The following is a 27237-nucleotide window of genomic DNA, read 5'->3' on the forward strand; positions in this document are numbered from 1 at the left end:
TTATGTCTCGTTTAATGAAAAGACATGATAGCAGTCTTCCAATATCTAATGGGCTGCCACAAAGAAGAGGGAGTCAAGCTATTCTCCAGAGCACCTGAAGGCAAGACAAGAAGCAATGGATAGGAACTAATCAAGGAGAGAAGCAACCTAGAACAAAGAAATTTCCTGACAATGAAAACAATTAATCAATGGAACAGCTTTTCTTTAGAAGTTGTGGATGTTCCATTGCTGGAGTTTTTAAAGAAGAAACTGGACAACCATTTCTCTGAAAAGTAAAGGGTTTCCTGCTTGAGTGGGGGGTTGGGCTAGAAGACCTCCAAGGTCCTTTCCAACTCTGCTATTTTGAGGATGATTCTTTTCTCCTTCAGTGTCTAAATGTGGTTTTGATAAGGGGCATTCCAAAGCAAGCTGAATTTCTCTTCCAAAGCTAATTCACTTAATTTGCTCCCTTCTAGCGAGTGGGAGCAGCTTCCTGGTATCATTTGAACATTGCTGGCAACTCATTGCTTCTAGAAGGCCTTTTCCAGCAGCTTCAAATAGCTATTGAACTGTGTGTATCTCTCAGGGACAACATAAGACACCAGTTAACGTATCAACTAGGATTGTCCAAACACTGTGTTGAGGAAGTCACCTTCCAGACAGCACTGAAGACCTTGATCAATGGTGAATCCAAGATTCATCCCATCAGTTGTTCCAGAACCTACTGTTCCCACCAACCAAAACAAGTTTTAAAATCTTGCAGAATCAGCAATATGAATAAAACATTTATTCAGACGTATTTTCAGTCAGAAACTTTTGAATTCCGTTGATTGTAAGTAAAAACACTTACTTATACCAGACACTTAGTGGACTTTGCTCAGTAGAAAAGAGAACTGGGGCCTATTTCCACTGGTTAAAACATGGAACAAGACTTGGTTGAGGAAACCATCTTCCAGAAAGGAAAGGAGATCCAATGCCAATCCCACCAACTGCAAAAAACAGCCCTACGGACAACTTGGAAGTAACTTCCGGTTTGCCCATATGGCCCTTTTTCTGTCTCCGGAGCCTTCAGGCGGCTTCCATGAAGCCTCTGGAGTGCGAAAAAGAGCCCTCCGGGCAACCTGGACTCTGTTCCTGGAACTCCAGTTTGCACGTAGGGCCATTTCTCGCCCTCTGGAGAGCCTCTGGGGGGATGGGGGAAGCTGTTTTTGCCCTCCCCAGGCTGCTAGAAAGCCTCTGAAGCCTGGGAAGGGCGAAAAACGGGTCCATTGCAAGCCAGAAGCAGGGGGGAGGGTAGGGGTCATGCATGCATGCACATGCGGGGGGAGTCGCACGCATTGCATTATGGGTATGGGCATGCCCACGCACAACTCCCCTGCACTTCCCCTGCTTTTGGCATGTGATGGGAAACAACAAAATTTTTGGGGATCAATTGTGGTCACTACCTCAACTATGTAAAAATTGCCCAGAGACACTCTGAGATTTGGGACGGGTGGTATCTAAGCTTGATAAATAATTATTTATTTGTATTTATTTATCAAGCTTAGATACCACCCATCTCACTCTCAGCGTGACCTTGGGTGATATTCAGGTGGTACAAGTAATCCTCAACTTACGACCTCAAGTACAACTTAGAACTGTACATTAAGAGGGACTTTTTTTTTGAATTTCAGAATCATATGTCATTTGAAGATATAGTCATATTTTTTTCTGAAGAGGAGTGGGATCTGCTGAATCCTGACCAGAAATTGCTGTACAGGGAGATCACATTGGAAAATGCAAGGAACATGACCTCCATAGGTAAGGGTTCTCTTTCTACTTTTCTAGTCACATTTAACCAGCTTACCTGCTTCTCAGAACATGCTGGCCTGTTCCTTTTCTACAGTGAAGGAGAATGTATTGATTCCCCCACCGGATCAGGCAGGCAGGGCAAAAAAAATCTTCATGCTGTCTCTTCTCTGTAAAAAGGAGCAAACAGCCTCCTTATTGAGTTTTTCTTTTGGGTGGTAGCCTTAAGGGAGTGCCTTTCATTTTTATGGAATTTGGAAACCCTGATAAGACTGAATTTCATGGATCATGTGAAGAGTTAGTACTACTTTATAATGCCTTGATAAGACCACACTTAGAATACTGCATCCAATTTTGGTCACCACAATATAAAAAAGATGTTGAGATCTAGAACAGGGGTGTGAAACTGGTGGCCTACAGGGTGGATGCGTCAAGCGCAGGCCACGCCCACCCCTGCTCTGCAAAGGCAAGAAAAGGACGTGATATGTCATGTGACATCAACATGATGCGGCGAGTTTGACATCCGTGCTCTAGAAAGAGTGCAGAGGAGAGCAACAAAGATGGTTAGGGGACGAGGCTAAACCATGCTACAATTAGGTATGTCTAATTTAATGAAGGGTTAAATTTAATGAAGGGTTAAATATTCCTGGAGAATTTAGCCAATAGGACGAGTGGGCAGTAACAAGGTCGAGCTTCTGAAAATGTATATAACTTTCATGTATTGCTATGGAAGTTGTCCTCTTTGGCTCCGCCATATGAGCATGGAGGTCTCTTTTGCAAAAGTTCAATAAAGCTGTATTATTGTTCATCTATGTCCTGGTAATTTCTCACCTAAAGGGTTAATCCCTAAGTGTTAATGTCACAAACATTTACATCCATTGCAGTATACTTATGATTGTGTGATCAAAATTGAATACTTTGGCACTGGCATGTATTTATGGTGGTTGCAGTGTCCTAGGGTCATGTGATCCCCTGCGACTTTCTGACAAGCAAAGTCAGTGGAGAAGCCAGATTCACTGCACAACCATGTTACTAACTTAACAACTCCAGTAATTCACTTAACAACCGTAACTAGGAAAGTCAAAAAATGGGACAAAACCTGCTTAACAATTGTCTCGGTTAGAAATTTTGGGCTCAATTGTAGTGTTAGCGATAGCACTAGACTTATATACCATTTAACACTGCTTTACAGCCTTCTTTAAGGAGTTTACAGAGTCAGCATCTTACACCCAACAATCTGGCTCCTCATTTAACGACCTCAGAAGGATGGAAGGCTCAGTTAACCTTGATTCAGAATTGGTCAGAATCAAACTACTGGCAGTCAGCAGAATTAGCTTGCAATACTGCATTCTAACCACTGTGTCACCAAGGTTCATAACTTGAGAACTACCTGTAATGTTCAACACAGGATGTGGCAATAGAGTGATCCCTGATAATGTCTTAGTTTAGGCCTTGAATATCTTGTGAAACTCACCTTTGTTTCTTCTTTTTGTCGCAATCAGGTGAAAGGTGGGAGGATGACGACTCCAAGGAGGAGATGATAGAGCACTTGCCATCAGTAAAAAATGAAATTGGAGAAAGGATGTTCCAATGTCAATGGGGAGTCCAAAGTCCTGAGGAAAAGCAGCTAAACGGAGAGCCAGAGATAGCCCTCGCTTTTCATCGTGCAGATAACAATGCACTTCTGGCTGAAAAAAATCACCAAGAAACTGGAATGTGTCCAGGGTGTGGAAAAATATTGAAGGAGGAATCAGGATTATGTGGATATTGCAGAAGTCACCCTGTCGAGACACAACATGTAACTTGGGAATGGCTCTTTCCTCTTACTTTAAATCAAAATATATCGCTCGAGGAGAAATTATATAAACCTGTGGAATGTGGAGAGAGCTTCAGCGAGAGTAGCCATCTCAGTGACCATCAAAAGAGTCATCTCCAGGAGAATCCATATCAAGGCATGGATTGTGGGAAGAGCTTCCATCAGAAAAGTTACCTTATGACCCATGAAAGGATCCATCGAGGAGAGAAATCACATCCATGCTTGGAGTGTGGAAAGAGCTTCATTAAGAGAAGTTCTCTGACTTCCCACATGAGAATCCACAGCGGGGAGAAACCCTACCAATGTGCTGAGTGTGGAAAGTGCTTCTCTCAGAGAAGCAACCTTACTTCACATAAGAGGATCCACACAGGGGAGAAACCGTATCAGTGCCTGGAGTGCGAGAAGTGCTTCATCGACGTAAGTCACCTCACTACCCATAAAAGAATCCATACTGGAGAGAAGCCGTATAAATGTCTGGAGTGTGGGAAGAGTTTTAGTGTGAGCTGTTCCCTGACATCCCATATGAGGATGCACCGAGGAGAGAAACCGTATCAATGCATGGAGTGTGGAAAGAGCTTTATTAAGAAAAGTTCTCTGACTTCCCACACAAGAATCCACAGTGGGGAGAAACCCTACCAATGTGTGGAGTGTGGGAAGTGCTTCTCTCAGAGAAGCAACCTTACCTCCCATAAGAGGATCCACACAGGGGAGAAACCCTATCAGTGCCTGGAGTGCGAGAAGCGCTTCAACGATTTAAGTCATCTCACTTCACATAAAAGGATCCACACTGGAGAGAAGCCATATAAATGTCTGGAGTGTGAGAAGAGTTTTAGTGTGAGCTGTTCCCTGACATCCCATATGAGGATGCACCGAGGAGAGAAACCCCATCAATGCATGGAGTGTGGAAAGAGCTTCAGTCAGAGCAGTTACCTGAGTTCCCACATGAGACTCCATAGCGGGGAGAAACCCTATCAATGTGCGGAATGTGGGAAGTGCTTCTATCGCAAAAGTCGCCTTACTTTCCATAAAAGGCTCCACACAGGGGAGAAACCGTATCACTGCCTGGAATGCGGAAAAAGCTTCAGTGATGCAAGTTACCTCAATTCTCATAAAAGGATCCACACTGGAGAAAAGCCATATCAATGTCTGGAGTGTGGGAAGAGTTTTAGCGTAAGCTGTTCCCTTACATCCCATAAAAGGATCCACACGGGGGAGAAGCCATACAAATGTATGGAATGTGGAAAGAGCTTCACTGTAAGCAGTTCCCTTAGTTCTCATAAAAAGATCCACACGGGGGAGAAACCGTACCACTGTGAGGAATGTGGAAAGACCTTTAGAAAGAGTAGTTCTGTGACTTCCCACAGAAGGATCCACATACGAGAAACCATATGAGTGCACAGATTGTGAACAGAACTTCAGAGCCCCTAGTTCTGAGGTTATGATCCTCATGCAGAATTCTTTATTGGCCAAGTGTGATTGGACACAAAAGGAATTTGGATTTTTTCCACATGAGGAAATTTAATAGAAGTGGATCTTGGGTTAAAATGAACTGGTGTGGCTGAAGGAAAGAAAATGAGAAATTATCGCCCTATCAGGGAGATGGACGGTTAAGAAATTGGATGGATGGATGATAGATATAACTTTTCATTTTATAAGATTTAAGATGATAGGTTGGTGGATGAGATCAACTGAATGCTCTTGGAAGAGTTACAACTAATTGAGTCTGTCATTTGTACCTCAGTAATTGTCTGGTTTGGCATGGCAACCGAACAGGACAGGTACAGACTTCAATGAATAGTTCCGGAAAAAAACAATCATAACCAACCTGCTTTCCATTGAGCTGTACACTGCATGGACCAGAAAGAGGGCTGAGAAAATAGTAACTCATAATAATCGAAGTCTAATTCCAGCAGATTTGTGAATGTTCAAGTCAGTGTTGCAAATGAACTATGGGGTGGGGGAAATCCTCACCTTCCGTTAGGGTGAATGCGTAACAAAAATGTAATTTTATATGAATGCATGTGAATGTATTTGACTCACAGGCGACTTAAAATTAGGTAAGGGTGTGTTGGGAGAATTTCCCTGAGTCTAAAGAACCCTGATAAAGGGTGTATCTGTGTCTGTGCAGATCAGAAACTTTTTAACTTCCACCAACCCTGTGTTGTGACCCCAATTCCAATAATAAAGTTCAGGCCATCATCTCATTTCTCTCTAGGCTAGAGGTCTAGAATTCTGGGAGTTGAAGTCCACAAGTCTTAGCCAAGTTTGGGGACTCCTGCTCTAGGCATTCCATTCCCTTGCTTTTTTCCTTGCCAAATTAGACCATCTTTCCCCCCTATTTCGTCTTACCATACCAAGGGTAATCCTCAGGCTAGAAAGCCAATGCCGTGAACATCAGTACTATAGGTAGTCATCAGCATACCACCACAGTTGAGCTCAAATTTTCCATTGCTAAGCGAGACAGCTCTTAAGTGAGTTTTGTCCCATTTTACAACTTTTCTTGCTGCATTTGTTAAGCGAAGCACTGCGGTTGTTAACTTAGTAATATGTTTGTTAAGTGAATCTGGCTTCCCCATTGACTTTGCTTGTCGGAAGGTTGCAAAAAATGATAGCAATAGCCCTTAGAGTTATATACCACTTCACGGTGCTTTACAGCCCTCTCTAAGTGGTTTTACGGTCAGCCTTTTGCCCCCAACAATCTGGGTCCTCATTTTACTGACCTTGGAAGGGTGGAAGGCTGAGTCAACCTTAAGCTTGGCGAGATTCGGACTGCCAAATTGCAGTCAGCCGGCAGTCAGCAGAAGTAGCCTCGAGTATTGCATTCTAACCACTGCACCACCATGGTTCTTCCCGTGACCCTGGGACACTACAACCATCATAAATGTGAGTCGGTTGTCAAGCATCCAAATATAAATCACGTGACCATGGGGGTGATGGTGCTGCAATGGTCATAAGTGTGAAAAATAGTCATGTCACTTTTTTCAGTGCCATTGTAACTTTGAATGGTCGCTATATGAACTATTGTAAGTTGAGGACTACCTGTACTGTTGTAATAAATTTATAGAGGTCATCCTCAGCTTACCACCACAACTGAGCCCAACTTTTCTGTTGCTAAGTAAAACATTTTGTTAAGTGAGCTTTGCCCCCATTTTACGATCTTTCTTGCCAGAGTTTTAAGTGGAGCACTGCAGTTGTTAAGTTAGTAACACTGGTTGTTAAGTGAATCTGGATTCCCCATTGACATTGCTTGGCGGAAGATCAGAAAAAAGTATCACAGGACCCCAATTTGTTTATTGGTTAAAAAGAAAGAAAATAAAAAAAAATGTGTATATGGTGTAACCGTCCTGGCATTATCTCTGCCATACAAAACTAAAACATAACATGGTGCTTAACATACATTACTCACGATTACACTTATAAGACCTCTTATATACACTTACTACAAATATTACATCATCTTTCAATCTGTACCTCATAGTTCTACTCTACGACTTCTTTTCCTCAAATCCAGCCATTGATAAAATCTGCTCCAAATCTCATAGGATTCTGTTTCTTCTTTATTTTTTAATTCCATTCTATTCTGCCTAATTTAGTATTTTCTTTGTTATTTCCCATTCTGGGGGTATATTCTCACATTTCCAATGTTGAGCATAAACCTTTCTCGCAACAGTAATAATATGCAGTATTAGATAAATTAACCCTTTGCTTTGTCATTGTTATAATTCCTAGAAGAAATAGTTCTGGTTTAAATTCCAATCTGTGTCCTGTCATCTCTTCCAGCCACGTCAAAATCCTTTGCCAGTAATCTTTTGCCTTTCCACACAACCACCACGTGGTAGTATGTGCCTAATATACGATCACATTTCCAGCATTTAGGTGATAAATTTTTATACATTTTGGCTAGTCTAGCTGGAAGGAGATGCCACCTATAAAACATTTTATTAAGTTCTTATATGGAATGGTCAAAGTTAATTTCCTGCTTCTTATCCATAATTTTTCCCACTTTTCCAATTTAATATTGTACCTAATTTTTTTTGCCCATACCTCCATTATCTCTTTCACTCGTTCTTCCTCCATTGCATATTCTAATAGATATTTGTACATTCTTTTAATTATTTTTTTCTTCTGTCCCCAATAAGTTTGTCTAGTGCCGTTAAGTCTCTATTGATACCCCACATTTCCTGTCTTTCATATAGTGTGATTGAATTTGTAAATATGCCCACCATTCCAATTCCCTTGTTTTAATTGCAATCTCATTTTTAATCCCCTAATTTCAAGCATCCTAATTCTGATCACGTGACCACGGGGATGCTGCAATAGTCGCAAGTGAAAAAAGGGTCATTGGGTCATTTTTTTCCCAGTGCTGTTTGAACATTAAACGAATTACTGTAAGTCGAAGACTACTTGTATGACCAGAAACCTGGGCCTCCTCTTCCCCCTCCCACCATCTGCAACTGGGGCTTCCAGGATGAAAGCATCTCTCAAACCGCTCCATTTGTGCTCTTGGGAATCCAGCCAGCGCTTCCAACCCTTTGGAAAGCTCTAGACTTGGAACAAAGAAACGGCTTTCTTGCTCGGTACCGGCGGAAAAGAGATGGATCCGCCGAAGGCTTTTCTTCGCCTGGGGCTCTGATCTCAAAAAAGGCCGGAGAGCCGCGCAGATGCAGCCGCGCACAGGAACATCAAAGGCTCCGGGCGTCTTCGTTCTCTCCAGGCTTTGCAAGGGTTAAGGAGATCGAGTTCGTCTCCCCAGAAAGTATATTGAGTAGGTGGCCCTTCCGGCCTTCTCCTTCGCTGTCCTGGCGGACTCCCCTCAGGGGAGAAAAACCACCTATGAGGCATCCTGCGAACCTTCGGAAGAACCGTTGGAAGGGGCGGGGCTACGATTTCCCGCCTGTCTGTGAGGAGAAATCGAGCTTTAAATCACCTCTTCTGGTAAAATAACAATAACAATATTATAATAGTAATATAATTAAATAATAGTAGTGCCGAGGGATTCTACCCTAATGTCCTTTTCAAGGATAGGACTTGCCTGCTACTGTATTGAAGATAATACGGTACTAGCAAACATTGTTCCTGAGGAATAGCGGTCTAAAAGGGACAGAAGATGATTGCTGGGACATCTCTGAGGAGAAACTGAGGGAGTCCTGAAGGAAAGAAAAATCCAGAAGGAATCGAATTTCCCCAGTGGGAATGTTTCTCAAAGGCACCCAACTCATTTTTTTTTTAAAAAAAGCTACCTCAGGAATTGCAGAAGTGTGGGGAAATACAGATAGTCCTCAACTTACTATCACAACTGAGCCCAAAATTTGTTGCTATGGGGTCATTAAAAGATGATATGTATTTTGGTATAAACATGCTGTGGTGGGACTGCAACTAAAGACTTGGCAGTTATATTAAACAAATAATGTTTAAAAATGCCAAGGCAAATTGTTTAGGTTGCCAGCAAAGCCAATGATATGGTTACAAGTACCGGTAATACTTCAGAGATAAGTAGCCACAAGACTATTTCTGAAATGAAAGACTGTACAAATTCTTTATTATTCAACAGGGAAACACTGAAATATCATTTTCTTGATAACTTAGTTTCTGAAACACACTATTCTGATAGGATAAACATAAACAATTGGATAAACGAATATCAATATACATTCTTAAATTTTGTGATATTGATATTAAAAAATAATCCAGCCTAAAAATTCTGGGGCAGAGTTGTATAAAATGTATATTCTCTTTTAGGTGGATACACTATCTCAGGGATCTATTGAATTCAATTCTTCCGTATCAACTCAATTGTTTCCTTTACTAATGATTTGTTCTTCGTATGCTTGATTAGATGCTAACAAAAAAAAGTGGGAAAACCACTCTTGCCTATTCCAAATCTTTTCCTAAACAGCTGAATTGGATGATATTTTCTACCAAGGTAATTTATTTTTTCATGCTCAAGGGTTCCAGACACAAACCTATCCAAGCCCCCAATCATTTGAATGGCTGCTTTTGAACTTTGCCTATTTAATAGCTAATTAAGAAAACGAGCAGCCTTCGCATTGCATTTTCTTCCAGTGGCCTCTGAATATGGTTGATCAAAAGAGTTTCTCTTACATATCCAATTGTGGGTTATTATATTCAAAAGGAAATTGGACCATAAATTTAACACAGCATTTTCTCAGTAAATGTAGTAATAGCACTAGACTTACATACCCTCTATAGTGCTTAACTTGCCACAATTTGTTGTGATCCACACAATCAAAAGCTTTAGCATAGTCAGTGAAGCAGTAGTAGATATCCCCATGGACACGTGATCAAAACTGAGCCGCTTGGCAACTGACTCATATTTATGACCAGTGCAGTGTCCTGGGGTCACGTGATTCACCTTTTGTGACCTGCCAAGCAAAACCAATGGGGAAGCCAGATTCATTTAACAAATGTAACTCAAGTGCTTCACTTAACAACTATAGAAGAAAGGTCGTAAGATGGGGAGAGGGAAAATTCAATTTAAGAACTGTCTGGCTTAGCCGCAGAAATTTTGGCCTCAATGATAGTCGTAAATCGAGGACAACCTGTCTAAATAGGTCTGGAGTTTTGTTGGCCTTGCAAAAACGGAGCTGCACCTGCACCCCAAACTCACAAGAAAACCCTATGAAAAACAGTCAAAGGAAAGAAAAACCATATAGAAAACCACCATAATCTGCGGGAGAACGCCTTAAGTTTTAAGAATAGATTGGTCTGCCACGCTGGCAGCCCCGAGGGATCCCTTTTGCCCCCGACCGCAAACGCAAAACTAGAGCTATGAAGACCGATTTCGGGATGTGAAACGCAATGCATCGCGGACGGGGTGCTAACGGGGTAGAGAATCGCTCGCTTCGCGCAACTGGCAGGCGGGATCCACGAGGTGGCAAGCAAGTGCCCGGCGAGCAAGCGCAATGCTTTCCCAGCCGAGCGGGGAAGGAGGAGCAGCGAGGCCTTCTCTAGGAACCCTGCCTTTTTTCTCTAACCCTTAGATTGCCTATGAAATGCGCATGGGCGACCCTGCTCTCCAACTGTAAGGCGAGGACGGAGCTGCGAGGTGGGTGGAGACTAGCTGGGCCCTCGGTCGCTTGCTGCTCATCGACGGATCGAGCTGATTAAACTCTTCCCCTTTCGGATCTTTCCCTTCTGAAGGTTGGGGCGTCCCCTGTAGTCTTAGATATGGATGCTTTTCATCCCTCCGCCAACATAACTGTGAAAGATTGGAGGGAAGGGAGTGAGGAAAGTCAGGTAGAGCTCCGTTGTGGATGCTTCTCTCCCCCCCCCCCAAAAAAAGCTGTGAAAGATGGGTCGGGGGAGGGAGCGAGAAAAGTCAGGCAGAATTCCGTCTGGTTCAGCTCAGCGTTGCTTTTGCCTTGCAATTCCCAGGCGGGTCTCTATTTGCAGACACCTCGCGGCGTTTCCAAAGCCTTTTCTCGCTGGCCTCCCTGGAAGGAAGCATTCAACCCCGGAGACAGCCTGCGACTGCTTCACCTCTATCCCCGACCCCCACCCCACCCCATGGCTCCCTTTCCCACCCTTGGTAGGGATCATGGCTGGTTGATGGAGACTCTGTCCTGCAGGAAGGAAGACAACCCGCCCCAAATGTCTTGCAATGTTTTTTCCTATATGAACTATCCGTTTTGGGTGGAGGTGCTGGAGAAAAAGCCACAGCATTTTGGGGTTCCCATACTGGACCCGAGCTGAGTGTTGAGCATTGGAGGTATCTCCAGCTTGAAAAATATAGGAATATTTTGTGTTCTTTGCAAAGTTACTGGCAAGAAAGGTCATAAAACAGGCCAAAAGTCACTTAACAACTGCCTTAATTGGCAACATAAATGTTGGCCTCAAATATTGGTCCTATATCGAGTCCTATATGTACTTCCTTTTTGAAAAGAAATTGTGTGTGTTGGGTGTGTTATGTATTTAAGAGCACTGTCTTCTCTGTCTTCCCTTAAATGTTTTTTGGGCAAGAATATCCTATCAACATCTACAAAAGCAGCTCTCTTTTTTCTCATTTTTCTTTCCTTCTGTTCCTTTCTCTTAGCTTGAAAACTGAAAGCATTTTCCCCCTCTCTGGGAGGATTCTTATTGTTTGAGCATCAAAGTTCCACATCTCCTGAAATGGCTCATTTTGGTGGCTCTTCTTACCATTCTGCTCCTCTGACCAAAAGTCCTTTTGCAAATCCAGGACAGACTTTGGATGGGTGTGACCCAGCTTCTTTGTACACCCCAAAATCCGGCTCACGAGACCCAGAAGGAAATGGATCCCGTGTTGCCTTGCTTAGGTCTACTGAGAAGTTCTGGAGAAGAACGAAGGAGGACAATGTCCTGGAAGGAGATACCACCAGATGGGCTGGAGAACATCAACTTTGCCGGGCGTTCTTCTATGAAGAAACCGAGGAACCTCGAGAACTTTGCACTCGTTTACACCGTCTTTCTCGTCAATGGCTGAAGCCAGAGAAACACACGAAAGCTCAGATGTTGGACTTGGTGGTCCTGGAGCAGTTCCTGGCTGTCCTGCCCCCAAAGATGGAGAGCTGGGTGCGAGAGTGTGGAGCAGAGACGAGCTCCCAGGCGGTGGCCCTGGCAGAAGGTTTCCTCCTGAGCCAGGCGGAGGAGAAAAAGCAGGGAGAGATGCAGGTGAGACAAAAATTATTGTGCAGCGAATTCTGGACTTAACAACAGTTCACTTAGTGACCATCCATAGTTACAACAGCATTGAAAAAAGTGACGTATGACCATTTTTCATTCTTGGTTGCAGCATCCCCATGGTCACCTGATCAAAATTCTGACACTGCGGCAACTGGTTTGTATTTATGACAGTTGCAGAGCCCCTGGGACACGCTATCCCCTTTTGTGAACACCTGAATAAAAAAAGTGCACCGCAGAGTCAAATTCACTTAACAAATGTATAACTAAGTTAACCTCTGCAGTGATTCACTTAGCAACCGTGGCAAGGAAGGTCATAAAATGGGGCAAACTCACTTGACAAATCTCACTTAGCAACATAAAATTTGGGCTCTGTTATAGTTGTAAGTCAAGGACTACCTGTACTTGTCAAAAAGGTGAAAATGTGAGAAGTAAAATGGAGCAAAACTCACTTAGTGGCCATCTCAATTAGCAATGGAAATTTTGGCATCAATTGTCATAAGTTGAGGACTATCACTTAATACCATTTTATAACACCGTGATAAGACCACACTTGGAATACTGCATCCAGTTTTGGTTGCCACAATGTAAAAAAGATGTTGAGACTCTAGAAAGAGTGCAGAGAAGAGAAACAGATGATTAGGGACTGGAGGCTAAAATATGAAGAATTGTTACAGGAACTGGCATGGCTAGTCTAGTGAAGAGAAGAACCAGGGGTGATATGATAGCAGTCTTTAATACCTCAGGATTTGCCACAAAGAAGAGAGAATCAAGTTATTCTCCAAAGCACCTGAAGAAGCAAGGATAAGAAGCAATGGATAGAAACTAATAAAGGAGAGAAGCAATTTGGAATTGAGGAGCAACTCCCTAAGAGTGAGGGCAATTAACCAGTGGAACAACTTGCCTCCAGAAGTTGTGAGTGCTCCAACACTGGAAGTTTTTAAGGAGAGATTATGCAACCATTTGTCTGAAATGGTGTAGTGTTTCCTGCCTGTGCAGGGAGTTGGACTAAAAGACCACCAAGGTCCCTTCCAATTCTATTCTATTCTACCTGTATGTGAGAAGCCCTCTCTTTTCAGAGGAAACTCGGTTGCAGTGGACTATAAAATCTTCTTCCCTCTTTTTCTTTTGACAGGTTCAGGATCCCTTCATAGAAGTGGGTGTTCAAAACCTCCAAGCACATAGAGACATGTCATCTCTCTCACAAGAACTGGCCTTCGGAGGGATCTCCCAAGAGGATCCAGCTCAGATCACATCCGAAAGTAAAAAAGCAGTTCTGTCTTTGTTATATTTTTATATTGATGTACTCCATAAGGAAACATAACAGGGTGCAGTTGAAAAGAAACATATTACAGAACGTTATACATTCATTGAACACATTGGTTCAGCTCGGAAGCTTACTCCAGTGTTTCTCCAAGGTCCCAATAAGCACATATTTAATCAACAAAGGCCCCTTTGCACTACTAGCATTCCCAGACAGATATGCCGCTTTTAAGACATGTAACATCATCCCTCCCAATGAGGTATTGAGATCTGATCCAGCCAATCAACTCCTACCAAACTCCCAAATAGTAATAGCACTTAGACTTATATACCACTTCATAGTGCTTTACAGTCCTCTCTAAGCGGTTTACAGAATTGACCTAGTGCTCCCAACAATCTGGGTCCTCCTTTTACCGCCCCTTGAAAGATGGAAGGCTGATTTAACTTGAGCCAATGGCTATGGGCAGAGTTAGCCTGCAATAAATTTTAACCCCCTGCCACCAAATGAATGAGATAAGGCAAGAGTATACTTCCCGTCTAATGGAAATGGTACTGTTCAGCGCCTGCCCACTTCCTTGAAATCCTGAAAAGAAATTAAACAAAATACAATCTTAAAATCTCTCTTTATTTCAGTAGATTCTTAAGTCCAGACTTAAGGAACTTCATAGTTCACTGGGCCTTTCAGTGATTGACAGAAGCCCTTGTCTCTCATGACAAGAGAGCCATCTCAAAGCCTAACCCTTTAGGCCTCTTTATTTCACTCCTTGCTACTACCCAATTAATTGGAGAGGCCTTATTGTGATGTTGGCGCAGTGGTTAGAATGCATACAGGCTAACTCTGCTGACTGCCAGCAGTTCAATCCTGACCAGCTCAAGGTTGACTCAGCTGTCCACCCTTCCAAGGTTGGTCAAATGAGGAACCAATGGAGGCAAAGTGCTGACTCTCTAAACCACTTAGAGAGGGCTATAAAAGCACTATGAAGCAGTATATAAATCCAAGTGTTATTGGTAGTGCTATTGCTAACACAACAATTGAAGCCAAAATTTCTAAGCAAGACAGTTGTTAAGCGAGTTTTGCCCCATTTTATGACTTTCCTTGCCCCAGTTGTTAAGTGTCTATGGAGATTCTCGGTCATCCAGGTCATGGTTATCCCAAAGTTGCAACGGCCTCTTGAAAAAGCAACTTTGGGACAGTTGTGAAGTAAATTACTGCAGTTCTTAAATTAGCAACATGGTTGTGAAGTGAATCTGGCTTCCCATTGACTTTGCTTGTCGGAAATTCACAGGTGATCACATGACCCCAGGACACTGCGAATGCTATAAATATATGCCAATTGCCACGAATCCAAATTTTGGTCACATGATCACAGGGATACTGCAATGGTCATAAGTGTGAAAAATGGTCATCAGTCACTTTGTTTACCTGCCAATGTAACTTCAAACAGTACGGGTTAAACGGTATAGGTTTGCCTTGTTCTCATTCCTTCTGGATCCTATGGGGGTGCAGATTACACCCACATCATTACTTTTTACTATCAATCTGGTGTTCTCTATCAGTCCACTTCTCAATATGGAACTTGGAATTAATATACCATGTACAGATCTACTTTGCTTCCCATAATGCTCAGTGTCATAAAAACTGTTGGGGAAGATTATTGGGGCAATATGCTGACTATAACAAGCTTAGAGAGGGCTGTAAAGCACTATGAAGCGATATATAAGTCTACGTGCTATTGCTTACTTGCAGTCTCGTGTGTGAAAGAATGCTCCTTTTATTTTATTTTTTGTATGATTTTGCTCGAGAATGTAGTAGGAATTTTTTCAAAATGTCTTCCTTCATTTCTGTCATTTCAGTGAATGGAGCAACCCTGAGGTTTCCTGCAGAAATGTCTTTGCTTTGTGGTGGAACTGAAACTGCTGTTGTCATTCCAGTTCAGGTAGGAGCTTGTGTAAAGTGTTAGTACCACTTTATTATGCCTTGGTAAGACCTACACTTGGAATATTGCATTGAGTTTTGGTCACCGCACTATAAAAAAGCTGTTGAGACTCTAGAAAAAGTGCAGAGAAGAGCAACCAGGATTATTAGGGGACTGGAGACTAAAACATGAAAAACGGTTGCAGGAACTGGGCATGACTAGTTTAATGAAAAGAAGGACTAGGGGAGACATGATAGCGGGGTTCCAATATCTCAAGCTATTCTCCAAAGCACCTGAAGGCAGAACAAGAAGCTGGATGGAAACTAATCAAGGAGAGAAGCAACTTAGAACTAAGAAATTTTCTGACAGTTACAACAATTGATGAAACAACTTGCCTCCAGAAGTTATTGATGTTCCAACACTGGAAGTTGTTAAGGAGAGATTGTACAATCATTTGTCTGAAATGCTGTAGGTCAGTGGTTCCCAACCTTTTTTTGGCCATGCCCCACCTAAGCATTTTTAAAATCCCGATGCCCCTTCTGTAACATATAATTCTTGCTTTACTCAGAAAGTGAACTCTGCTCATATAAAGGAAGCCTAAAAGGCCATTAACCTGGTTTAAACAAAGTTCAAATTGCCCCCCTTCTCCATTAAAAATCAAATTGCCCACCTGTGTGGCATGGACCCCACGTTGGGAACCACTGATGTAGGGTTTCCTGCTTAGAAGACCACCAAGATCCTTACCATTTCTGTTATTCTGTTCTGTTCTATTCTACCTGTATGTGAGAATCTCTTTTCAGAGTGAACTTGGTTGCAGTGGATCATAAAATCTTCTTCCCTTTTTTTCTTTTGACAGGTTCAGGATCCCTTCATGGAAGTGGATGCTCAAGACCCCCGAGAACACAAAGACATGTCATCTCTCACTCAAGAACTGGCCTTTGGGGGGATCTCCCAAGAAGATCCAGCTCAGATCACGTCAGAAGGTAAATAAATGGTTCTTCATTTACTATATTTTTACATTGGTGGGCTCCATAAGGAATCGTAGCAAGATGCAGTTGAAAAGAAACATATTACAGAATATTATTCATTCATCGAACACGTTGGTTCAGCTTGGAAGCTTAGTTCAGTGTTTTTCTGGGGACCCGATAAGCAAATATTTAATCAACAAAGGCTCCTTTGAACTACTAGCATTCCCAGACAGAGATGCTGCTTTCAAGGCATGTAACATCATCTCTCCCAATGAGGCATTGAGCATCCTGATCCAGCCAATCCACTCCTACCAAACTCCCAAATAGCACTAGCAATACCACTTAGACTTATATACCACTTCATAGTGCTTTACAGCCCTCTCTAAGCGGTTGTTCTGACCCAGCCTTTGCAGAAGAAACAGACCCCTAGCAAAGAATAACCGCTCTTTATTTATCTCTTGTGAATTAATTGCATTCACCAACCGAAAGTCCAGGCAACAGGCCTGCAAGGAGTTAACTGCAGCAACAGACGTTATCAGTTCATTATGATCATTCCAAGCGGTGAGGCTGCAAATTAAGTTCTGGCAAGACAGTCTTTGTTGCATGAAACAAAATTAGGAAAATCTCTAGAAATGTAGTCTTCTACGACCACCACTCCCCTTTCCTTCTATTTATTCCCCAGCTAGGGAGGGGCCATTCAACATCCAAGTTTGATTTGCTTCCCAAGTAGACACCTTGTCCTTGACCTCTGTCCTCTCATATCTGCTCTGTGCATACGTGCATCTGGAACAGGGCCCAGCTGTTCTTCCTCCTCATTCATCTCTGCCTCCAAAGGCAGCAGCCACTCCGGTGGTTGGGAAATGCCAGATGGCCCTGGCTCTATCTCTGTGTCTGATGCTGAGCTCATCAGAGTCTTCCCTAGGCTCCAGAACTGGCCCAAGTTCTTCCCCAATCTCCTCATCATCCAAGTCTGCCACCATCTCTACTGGCAGCTGGTAGGCCACAACAGCGATTTACAGAGTCAGCCTGTTGCCCCCAACAATCTGGCTCCTCATTTTACCGACTTCGGAAGGATGGAAGGCTTAGTCAACTTGGAGCCGGTGAGAATTGAACTCCTGGCTGTGGGCAGAGTTAGCCTGCAATAAATTTTAACCACCACACCAATATATGAATCAGATAAGGCAAGAGTATAAGTCCCCTCTAATGGAAATCATACTGTTCAGTACCTGCCCACTTCCTTGAAATCCCAGGGAAAAATGAATCCAAGATCTTAAAATCTCTATTTCAGTAGTTTCTGCTCATTCAGAGCCCAGACATAAGGAACTTCAATTCTTCATACCTTCATTGGGCCTTTCAAGGATTGACAGGAGTCGTTGCCTATCATGACCAGTATAGTTACCTTCAAGCTTAACTCTTTAGCCTCTTTATTTCACTCCTCGCCACCTACTCAGTTAATCAGAGAGGTTGGACTTCTGGCCACAGTTTCTCATCCCTAGATCAGTGTAGGCAGCCTTATTGTGATGACGGCACAGTGGTTAGAATGCAGTATTCATGCTAATGCTGCCGGCTGCCAGCAGTTCGGTCCTGACAGACTCAGGGTTGACTCAGCCCTTCCATCCTTCCCAGGTTGGAAAATTAGAACCTGGAGTGTTGGGGGCAGTATGCTGATTCTGTAAACTGCTTAATGAAGGCTGTAAAATACTGTGAAGCGGTATTGCCATTGATATTGCTTACTTGCAGTCCCACTTCTCTGAAAGAATGCCTCTTTTTTTTTTTGCATAACTTTCTCAAGAATGCAGTAGGAATATTTTCAAAATGTCTTTCTCCATTTCTGTCTTATCAGGAAAAGGAGCAATCCCGAGGTTTCCTGCAGAAGCATCTTTGTTTTGTGGTGATTCTGAAACTGCTGCTGTCATTCCAACTCAGGTAGGAGGAATCAAGCTTGCGTAAAGTGTTAGTACCACTTTATAATTCCTTGGTAAGGCCTCCACTTGGAATATTGCATCCAGTTTTGATCACTGCAATTTAAAAAAGATATTGAGACTCTGGAAAGAGTGCAAAGAAGAGCAATGAAGATGATTAGGGGGCTGGAGGCTAAAACATATAAAGAACAATTGTAGGAACTGGGTATGTCTACTTTAATGAATAATGACAATATCTAAAGGGCTGCCACAAAGAAGAGGGAGCCAAGCTATATGTTGAGATTTTGGAAAGAATGTATTGAAGATCAATGAAGATGATTAGAGGACTTGAGGCTAAAACATATGAAAATGGTTGCACGAATTGGGTATGTCTAGTTTAATGAAAAGACATGATAGAAGTCTTCCAATATCTAATGGGCTGCCACAAAGAAGAGGGAGTCAAGCTATTCTCCAGAGCACCTGAAGGCAAGACAAGAAGCAATGGATAGGAACTAATCAAGGAGAGAAGCAACCTAGAACAAAGAAATTTCCTGACAATGAAAACAATTAACCAATGGAACAGCTTTTCTTTAGAAGTTGTGGATGTTCCATTGCTGGAGTTTTTAAAGAAGAAACAGGACAACCATTTCTCTGAAAAGTAAAGGGTCTCCTGCTTGAGTGGGGGGAGGGGGAGTTGGACTAGAAGATCTCCAAGGTTCTTTCCAACTCTGCTATTTTGAGGACGATTCTTTTCTCCTTCAGTGTCTAAATGTGGTTTTGATAAGGGACATTCCAAAGCAAGCTGAATTTCTTTTCCAAAGCTAATTCACTTAATTTGCTCCCTTCTAGCGAGTGGGAACAGCTTCCTGGTATCATTTGAACATTGCTGGCAACTCATTGCTTCTAGAAGGCCTTTTCTAGCAGCTTCAAATAACTATTGAACTGTGTGTATCTCTCAGGGACAACATAAGGCACCAGTTAAGGTATCAACTAGGATTGTTCAAACACTGTGTTGAGGAAGTCACCTTCCAGGCAGCACTGAAGACCTTGATCAATAGTGAATCCAAGATCACTTCATTAAGAGATAAGATAGAAAACTTTGCAGGTGATCTTTGATTTAGAGCCATCTGTTTAATAGAATAGGAATAGAAATTAGAACAGAATAGAATAACAAAGTTGGAAGGGACCTTGAAGTTCTTCTAGTCCAGCCCCCTGCTTCGGCAGGAAACCCTATGCCATTTCTAACAAATGGTTATCTAATATCTTCTTAAAAACTTATGGTATTGGAGCATTCACAACTTCTGGAGGTAGGTTGTTCCACTGATTAATTGTTCTAACTGTCAGGAAATGACAGTAACTGCTCAAAGTTACAATAGTAGAGAAATAAGTGACTTAGGACCACTTTTCACACTTATGACCGTTACAGCATCTCCATGGTCACATGATGAAAATACAGACACTTGGCAACTGGTTCATGTTGATGATGGTTGCAATATCCTTTTGCCACCTTCGGACCAGCAAAGCCAAGGAGGTAGTTAGGTTCATTTAACAATTATTATTAACTTAACAACTGTGGCAAACAAGCTTGTAAAATAGGGGCAAAACCAACTTAACTGTCTTATTTAACAACAGAAATTTTGAGCTTAATTGTGGTCATAAGTTGAGGATTACCTGAACTATGTGAAAATTGCCCATAGTCACTATGAAATTTGGGATGGGTGGTATCTAAGCTTGATAAATTTATCAAGCGTAGATGCCACTCATCTTACTCTCAGAGTGACCTTGGGCAATTTTCAGTTCGTACAAGTAATCCTGAATTTACAACCTCAGGTAAGTTGGAACTGTACATTAGGAGGGACTTTCTTTTGAATTTCAGAATCATATGTTATTTGAAGATATAGCCATATTTTTTTCTGAAGAGGAGTGGGCTCTGCTGAATCCTGACCAGAAATTGCTGTACAGGGAGATCACATTGGAAAATGCAAGGAACGTGACCTCCATAGGTAAGGGATCTCTTTGTACTTTTCTGGTCAGATGTAACCAGCTCACCTGTTTGTCAGGAAAAAAAAACCTCTCATAAAAACAAGGAGACCATGAACAATAAAAAGTATATTTATTTAAAATATATATTTTCTTTTGCAAAAGGATTCTCAATCATGAAAGAAAGAAAGGAAGAAAGAAAGAAAGAAAGAAAGAAAGAAAGAAAGAAAGAAAGAAAGAAAGAAAGAAAGAAAGAAAATGTTGGATAAGTCCAAATGCATGGCTTAAATACATTTAGTGTAGCAGATCACCGCCCTCACATACCAATGTCTTCTGAAGTTACATAAGTTCCTGAACCAGAAATCCCCTTTGAACTCCCTTGCCTCATTTCCTCATAACAAGACAATTAATCCCATCATGGCAGTTTCCTTCCTGCCATTTTCCAAAGTAATGTCAAACTAACCTAACCTGGTATGTTCTAATCAATTTTATAGCCTTGTTTTTCCCAGAACAAGCTTTTTACATAATTACTTATTTTAATGCTTTACACAGACGAGCTGCTATAGTTATGAAAAGTGTAAATATAGAGTCACTCTGGTTCGGTTCTTTTACAAGAATCCTATTTTCCTTATTGTTTCTCAGAACATGCTGGTCTGTTCCTTTCCTACAGTGAAGGAGAATGTCCTTAACTGCATTGATTCTTCCACCGGATCAGGCAGGCAGGGCAAAAAAAATCTTCATGCTGTCTCTTCTCTGTAAAAAGGAGCAAACACCCTCCTTATTGAGTTTCGCTTTTGGGTGGTAGCCTTAAGGAAGTGCTTTTCATTTTTTGGGAATTTGGAAATCATAATAGGCCCGAATTTCATGGATCATGTGAAGTGTTAGTACCACTTTATAACGCCTTGATAAGACCACACTTAGAATACTACATCCAGTTTTGGTCACCACAATATAAAAAGATGTTGAGATTCCAGAACAGGGGTGTCAAACTGGTGGCCCATAGGCTGGATGTGTCACACGCAGGCCACGTCCACCCCAGCTCTGCAAAGGCAAGAAAAGGACATGATACATCATGTGACATCAACATGATGGGGTGAGTTTGACATACGTGCTCTAGAAAGAGTGCAGAGAAGAACAACAAAGATGGTTAGGGAACTGGAGGCTAAAGCATGCTGGAATTAGGTATGTCAAATTTAATGAAAAGAAGGACTAGGGGTGACATGATAGCAATGTTGCAATATCTCAGGGTTGCCACAAAGAACAAGCTATTCTCCAAAGCACCTGAAGGCAGGACAAGAAGCAGTGGGTGGAAAACCAGTGGTGGGTTTCAAAATTTTTTTAGAACCTTTTCTGTAGATGTGGCCTGTTTTGTGGGAGTGGCTCAGCAGTCATGTGCTCAGCTTGGCGTGGCTTGTTGGTTGTGTGACCGGGAGGGCATGGCCAACTTGGAAAATTTGATGAAACTTACTTAACAATGCTCTTGCTTAGCAAGAAAAATTGGGTTCAATTGTGGTCATAAGTTCTCTTTCTTTCATTCATTCCTTTTTCCTTCTTTCTTTTTCTTTCTTTCTTTCCTTCCTTCCTTCCTTCTCTCTCCCCCTTTCTTTCATCTCATCCCACTTCTTTCCTTTCTCTTTCCTTCTTTCTCTCTTTCTTTCTCTATCTCTTTTCTCTCTCTCTCCCTCCATTCCTTCCTTCCTTTACTTTCTCTCTTATTCTCTTTCTCTCTCCGCCCCCCCTCTCTCACATACATCCCTTCCAATTATATTCGTAGATATATTCTGTGAACTAAAACTGGTTCCCAATAAATCCTTTGATCACGGCATTCTGTGTCCTACAAGCCAATTCATAGAGCTTCCAATTCAGCCTCTTACTGCTCTGGGGGTTAACCAAATATGGTTAGTCGCCCTGTTATCTCTTGGCTTTGGTGCCCGCCTTTTTAGCAGAGCAGCAGAGGGGGCTAATTGCAGACGGCTTTTTTTTCTTTTGCCGAAGCTAGATTTCTCTGCCGCTCGGCGGGTGACCTGGTGGGTATATGAGGGTGTTGGGCACGCCATGGAAGGCACGCACATCACACACATGCACACACCCACACACACCGCGCTTGCCGCAGTGCAAGGTGCATGCGTAAGGGAGACTGGATCAACTGGGAGGCTGGTAAAAAAGAACCCTCTGTTTTTCCGCTGCCGTGGCTCACAAAACAAAAAGGCAGGGATGCTGGCCGGCACTCTCTTCACTTACCGCTCACCCCTGCGGCTCGCTGTCTGCAGCCCTGCCTGGCTGGGAAAGTGGCGAGGGGCCGAGCGCCGGACATCATCCCCGCCACCTTCTTCTGCGAACTGTGGCAGCGGAGAAACAGGCTTCTTTTTCGCCAGCATCCCAGCTGATCCAGTTCCCCTTATGTGTGTGTGTCTCGTTTCCAATGGGGGAACGGAATCCATGCGGAGGGAGGAAAACCGCATGGATTCCCCCCTCTACCCATTGGAAATGAGGCAACTGTCAAAGAGAAGGAAGCAGTGCGTGCCACGTGGGTTTGTCCAACATCTGAAGAAGAAACAGGAGGTGAGGATTCAGACAAGCCCACATGGCGCGCACTCCCTTCTCTTTGACAGCCGCCTCGTTTCCAATGGGGGTGGGGAAGAAATCCATGCATTTTTCCTCCCTCTGCATGGATTCCACCCCCCCCATTGGAAATGAGGTGACTGCCAAAGAAGGGAGTAGCGTGCGCCATGTGGGCTTGTCCAACAGCCAAAAAAGGAACAGGAGGTGAGGATTTGGCTGTTGGACAAGCCAAGGTGGCGTGCGCTGCTCCCTTCTCTTTGACAACCGCCCTGTTTCCAATGGGGGAGATCCACACACAGGGAGGAAAAACACATGGATTTCTTCCCCACCCCCATTGGAAATCAAGTGGCTGTCAAAGAGAAGGGAGCACGTGCCACATGAGCTTCTCCCAATCCTTCTCTCCGGCAAAGGAAGTGGGTGGGCAGGGCAAGTCTGGTGCGGACAGGCAGAGGGAGCAAGCGAGTGGTGACTGGGCAGGGGGAGCGAGTGAGTGGCGACTGGGCAGGCAGGGGCAGGCCAGGGGAGGGAGCGTTCTGGTATGGGTCCTCCAGAAGCTCAGGTACGGGAAGGCACGCTAAATTTCACAAAGCAGTACACGTACCAGTGCGTACCAGCTGAAACCCACCCCTGGTGAAAACTAACCAAAGAGAGAAGCAACCTAGAACTTAGGAGACGTTATCTGACAGAACAATTAATCAGTGTAACAACTTGCCTCTCGAAGTTATGGGTGCTCCATCACTGGAAGTTTTTAAGAAGTGATTGGACAACCATTTGTTTTAAATGGTATAGGGTCTCCTACTTGAGCAAACGTTTGGACTAGAAGACCTCCAAGGTCTCTTCCAATTCTGTTATTCTGAGCCCCTAGTAATTGGGCTGTACTTATAAATACTCCAGGTTCTGAGGAGATATGAGCGCTCACCCAGGCATGTTTCCTTCCCATTTGCCCCAAGGCCTCTTTGCTGTAGACTCCCAAACTGAACACTTGTTTTCATCAACCACCTCAAAAACAATCTGAAAACCAAATAATCTTCCCCAACAGTTTTATGTTAATACTTAGGATCATGGCAAGCAAGGTAGATCTGTACATGGTATAAATGTCAAAATATTAGTTCCAACTTCCGTACTGGACCCTGGGCTGACAGGAATAGTAAAAATATTGCCCTATGTGTAATCTGTACCACCTATGTGTAATCTGTACCACCATTACACCATGTGTAATCTGTACCACCATTTGTTTGGTGACTTTTTGAAGTTACAACAGCAGGTTAAAAAGTGACTGATGACCATTTTTTGCGCTTACGACCATTGCAGAATCCTTATGGTTGTGTCATCAAAATGCAGATGCTTTGGTAACTGGCATGTATTTATGATGGTTGCAGTGTCCTGGGGTCATGTGATCACTTGTGACTTTCCAACAAGCAAAGTCAATGGAAAAGCAAGATTCACTTCACCTCTCACTTAACAACTGCAGTAATCCACTTAAGAACCATGACAAGGAAAGGCATAAAATAACAATAGCACTTAGATTTATACACTGCTTTACAGTGCTTTTACAACCCTCTGTAAGCGATTTAGAGTTAGCATCTTGCCCCCAATAATCTGGGTCCTCATTTCACCGACCTCAGAAGGATGTAAGGCTGAGTCGACCTTGATTTAGAATCTGTCAGAATTAAACTATTGGCAATCAGCAGAATTAGCCTGCAATACTGCATTCTAATCACTGTTGCCACCAAGGCTCATAACTTGAGAACTACCGGTAATATTCAATACAGGATGTGGCAATAGACCTTGATCCCTGAGGGTGTCTTAGCTTGGGCCTTGAACATCTCATGAAACTCACCTTTTTGTTTCTTCTTTTTGTCGCAATCAGGCGAAAGGTGGGAGGATGAGGACTCCAAGAAGGAGATGATAGAGCACTTGCCATCAGTCAAAAATGAAATTGGAGAAAGGATGTTCCAGTGTCAATGGGGAGTCCAAAGTCCTGAGGAAAAGCAGTTAAAAGTAGAGCCAGAGATAGCCCTTGCTTTTCATCATGTAGATAACAATGCGCTTCTGGCCGAAAAAAATCACCAAGAAACCAGAATGTGTCCAGGTTGTGGAAAAATATTGAAGGAGGAATCAGGATTGTGTGGGTATTGCAGAAGCCACCCTGTTGAGGCACAACATGTAACTTGGGAATGGGTCTTTCCTCTTACTTTAAATCAAAATATATCACTTGAGGAGAAATTATATACATCTGTGGAGTGCGGAGAGAGCTTTAGCCAGAGTAGCCAACTCAGTGACCATCAAAAAAATCATCTCCAGGAGAATTCATATCAGTCCATGGATTGTGGGAAGAGCTTCTATCAGAAAAGTCACCTTATGACCCATGAAAGAATCCACCAAGAAGAGAAACCACATCCATGGTTGGAGTGTGGAAAGAGCTTCAGTCAGAGCAGTTACCTGATTTCCCAGACGAGAATCCATAGTGGAGAGAAACGCTATCAATGTTTGGAGTGTGGGAAGTCCTTCTGCCGCAAAAGCCGACTTACTTCCCATAAGAGGAGCCACACAGGGGAAAAGCCGTATCAGTGCCTGGAGTGCGGAAAGAGCTTCAGTGATGCAAGTTACCTCACTTCCCATAAAAAGATCCACACTGGAGAAAAGCCATATCAATGTCTGGAGTGTGGGAAAAGTTTTAGCATAAGCAGTTCCCTCACATACCATAAAAGGACCCACACAGGGGAGAAGCCATACAAATGTACGGAATGTGGAAAGAGCTTTGCTGTAAGCAGTTCCCTTAGTTCTCATAAAAGAATCCATACGGGGGAGAAACCGTACCAATGTCAGGAATGTGGAAAGAGTTTTAGAAAGAGTTGTTCTGTGACTTCCCACAGAAAGATCCACATGGGAGAAACCATATGAGTGCACAGACTGTGGGCAGAACTTCAGAGACCCGAGTTCTGAGGTTATGATCCTTGTGCAGAAATGTTAGAATTTTTTATTGGCCAATGTGATTGAATACAAAAGGATTTTCACTCAACGAAATGTCATGGAAGTCGATCATGGACTAAAATGAACTGGTGCGGCTGAAAAAAGGAAAATGTGGAATTATCACCCCATATCCCTCTACCACGGAGATGGGTGATTAAGAAATTGGATGGATGGATGATAGAGATATTATCTTTTCATTATATAAGATTTAAGATGATAAGATGGTGGATGAGATCAAGCAAAAGATCTTGGAAGAGTTACAGCTAATTGAGTCTGTCATTTGCACCTCAATAATTGTCTGGTGTATAAAAATCCATACCGTGTACGGGTTCTGGGAAGTCGGGGGGGGGGGGAAGGAGGAGGGGGGGTGGGGGGGTGGAGGGAGGGAGGGATACACACAACAAAAAAAAATTGTACTTTAATGTCTTAATGATTGACAAATGATGACATATTTGTGTTTTTTTTTTTTTAAAGAAAAATAAAAAAGTTGAATATGAAAATAATTGTCTGGTGTGTCACAGCAATCGAACAGGACAGGTAAAGACTTCCAATGGATAGTTGCGGAAAAAACAATCACAACCAACTTTCCTTTCATTGAGTTGTGTATGAACTAGAAAGAGGACTGAGAAAATATATATAGACCCCTCACATCCTGGACATAATCGATGTCATTGTCCTCCCTCAGAACGCTGCTATAGGGCATTGCATACCAAAACAATGCCCTATGCCATCACACTTCATTCCCACAGCATTTCATTTTTCTCATCTATCGTATTGGTTTCTTGTGATTTATCAATTGTTTGTAACATTATTAATGATGAACTATGATTTGTGATCTATGATCTCTTAATTGCTTTTAATATGTACACTGAGCTTATGCTCCTGAGACAATTCTGTTGTGTTGTGTTGTATTGTGTTCTGTTTTACTCCTACTCTACTTCCCATTCTCCTATCCCAGGGGTTGGCAACCTTAAACACATAAAAAGTCACAAAGGTCTTAACCAAAAGCCTCCCGTTCAATTCTGGAGCCAACTGGAAGTCCAGTCCCCCCACCCTCTTCCGAGCGCGGCATTCTTTTTCCTCTGTCCTAACCGAAAGCCCTATCAATTATGGAGCCAACCAGAAAACCTCCCCCTTGCCATAGAGTCTCCTCCTGACACACTTTTCCTTTCCTAATCGGAAGTGCCTCAAAATTGTGGCGCCAACCAGCAACCGATGGATGAAAGAGCCACATGTGGCTCCAGAGCTGCATGTTGTCCTATCATATCCTCTCTGATGGTGCACCTATGGCACAGGTGGCACGCTTAGCCATATTTGCCAGCACTTGAGTAATCAGTTCCAGCACATATGTGCGTGCCAGTGAGCTGATGTTTTGCCTTCCAGAAGGCCAGGGGACGCCATTTTCGCCCTCCCCAGGCTTCAGGAAAACCTCT

General features: G+C 42.9%; 1 protein-coding gene across 1 annotated transcript in view; it reads left to right on the plus strand.

The window, feature by feature from the left end:
* Positions 1-26103, plus strand: part of LOC116502555 (zinc finger protein 91-like) — a 30469-nt gene extending 4366 nt beyond the window's left edge. The window contains exons 5-13 of the mRNA XM_032208433.1: positions 1653-1779; positions 3270-4972; positions 11642-12232; positions 13377-13503; positions 15359-15441; positions 16277-16403; positions 18232-18314; positions 20166-20292; positions 24702-26103. Of these exons, the coding sequence (XP_032064324.1) occupies positions 1653-1779; positions 3270-4972; positions 11642-12232; positions 13377-13503; positions 15359-15441; positions 16277-16403; positions 18232-18314; positions 20166-20292; positions 24702-25735 (4002 nt within the window). The 3' untranslated portion in view covers positions 25736-26103. The remainder of the gene's footprint in view (positions 1-1652; positions 1780-3269; positions 4973-11641; positions 12233-13376; positions 13504-15358; positions 15442-16276; positions 16404-18231; positions 18315-20165; positions 20293-24701) is intronic.
* The last annotated feature ends 1134 nt before the right edge of the window (positions 26104-27237 follow it).

Source organism: Thamnophis elegans, chromosome 2 (assembly GCF_009769535.1).
Source record: "Thamnophis elegans isolate rThaEle1 chromosome 2, rThaEle1.pri, whole genome shotgun sequence".
In the NCBI taxonomy this organism is placed as follows: domain Eukaryota; kingdom Metazoa; phylum Chordata; class Lepidosauria; order Squamata; family Colubridae; genus Thamnophis; species Thamnophis elegans.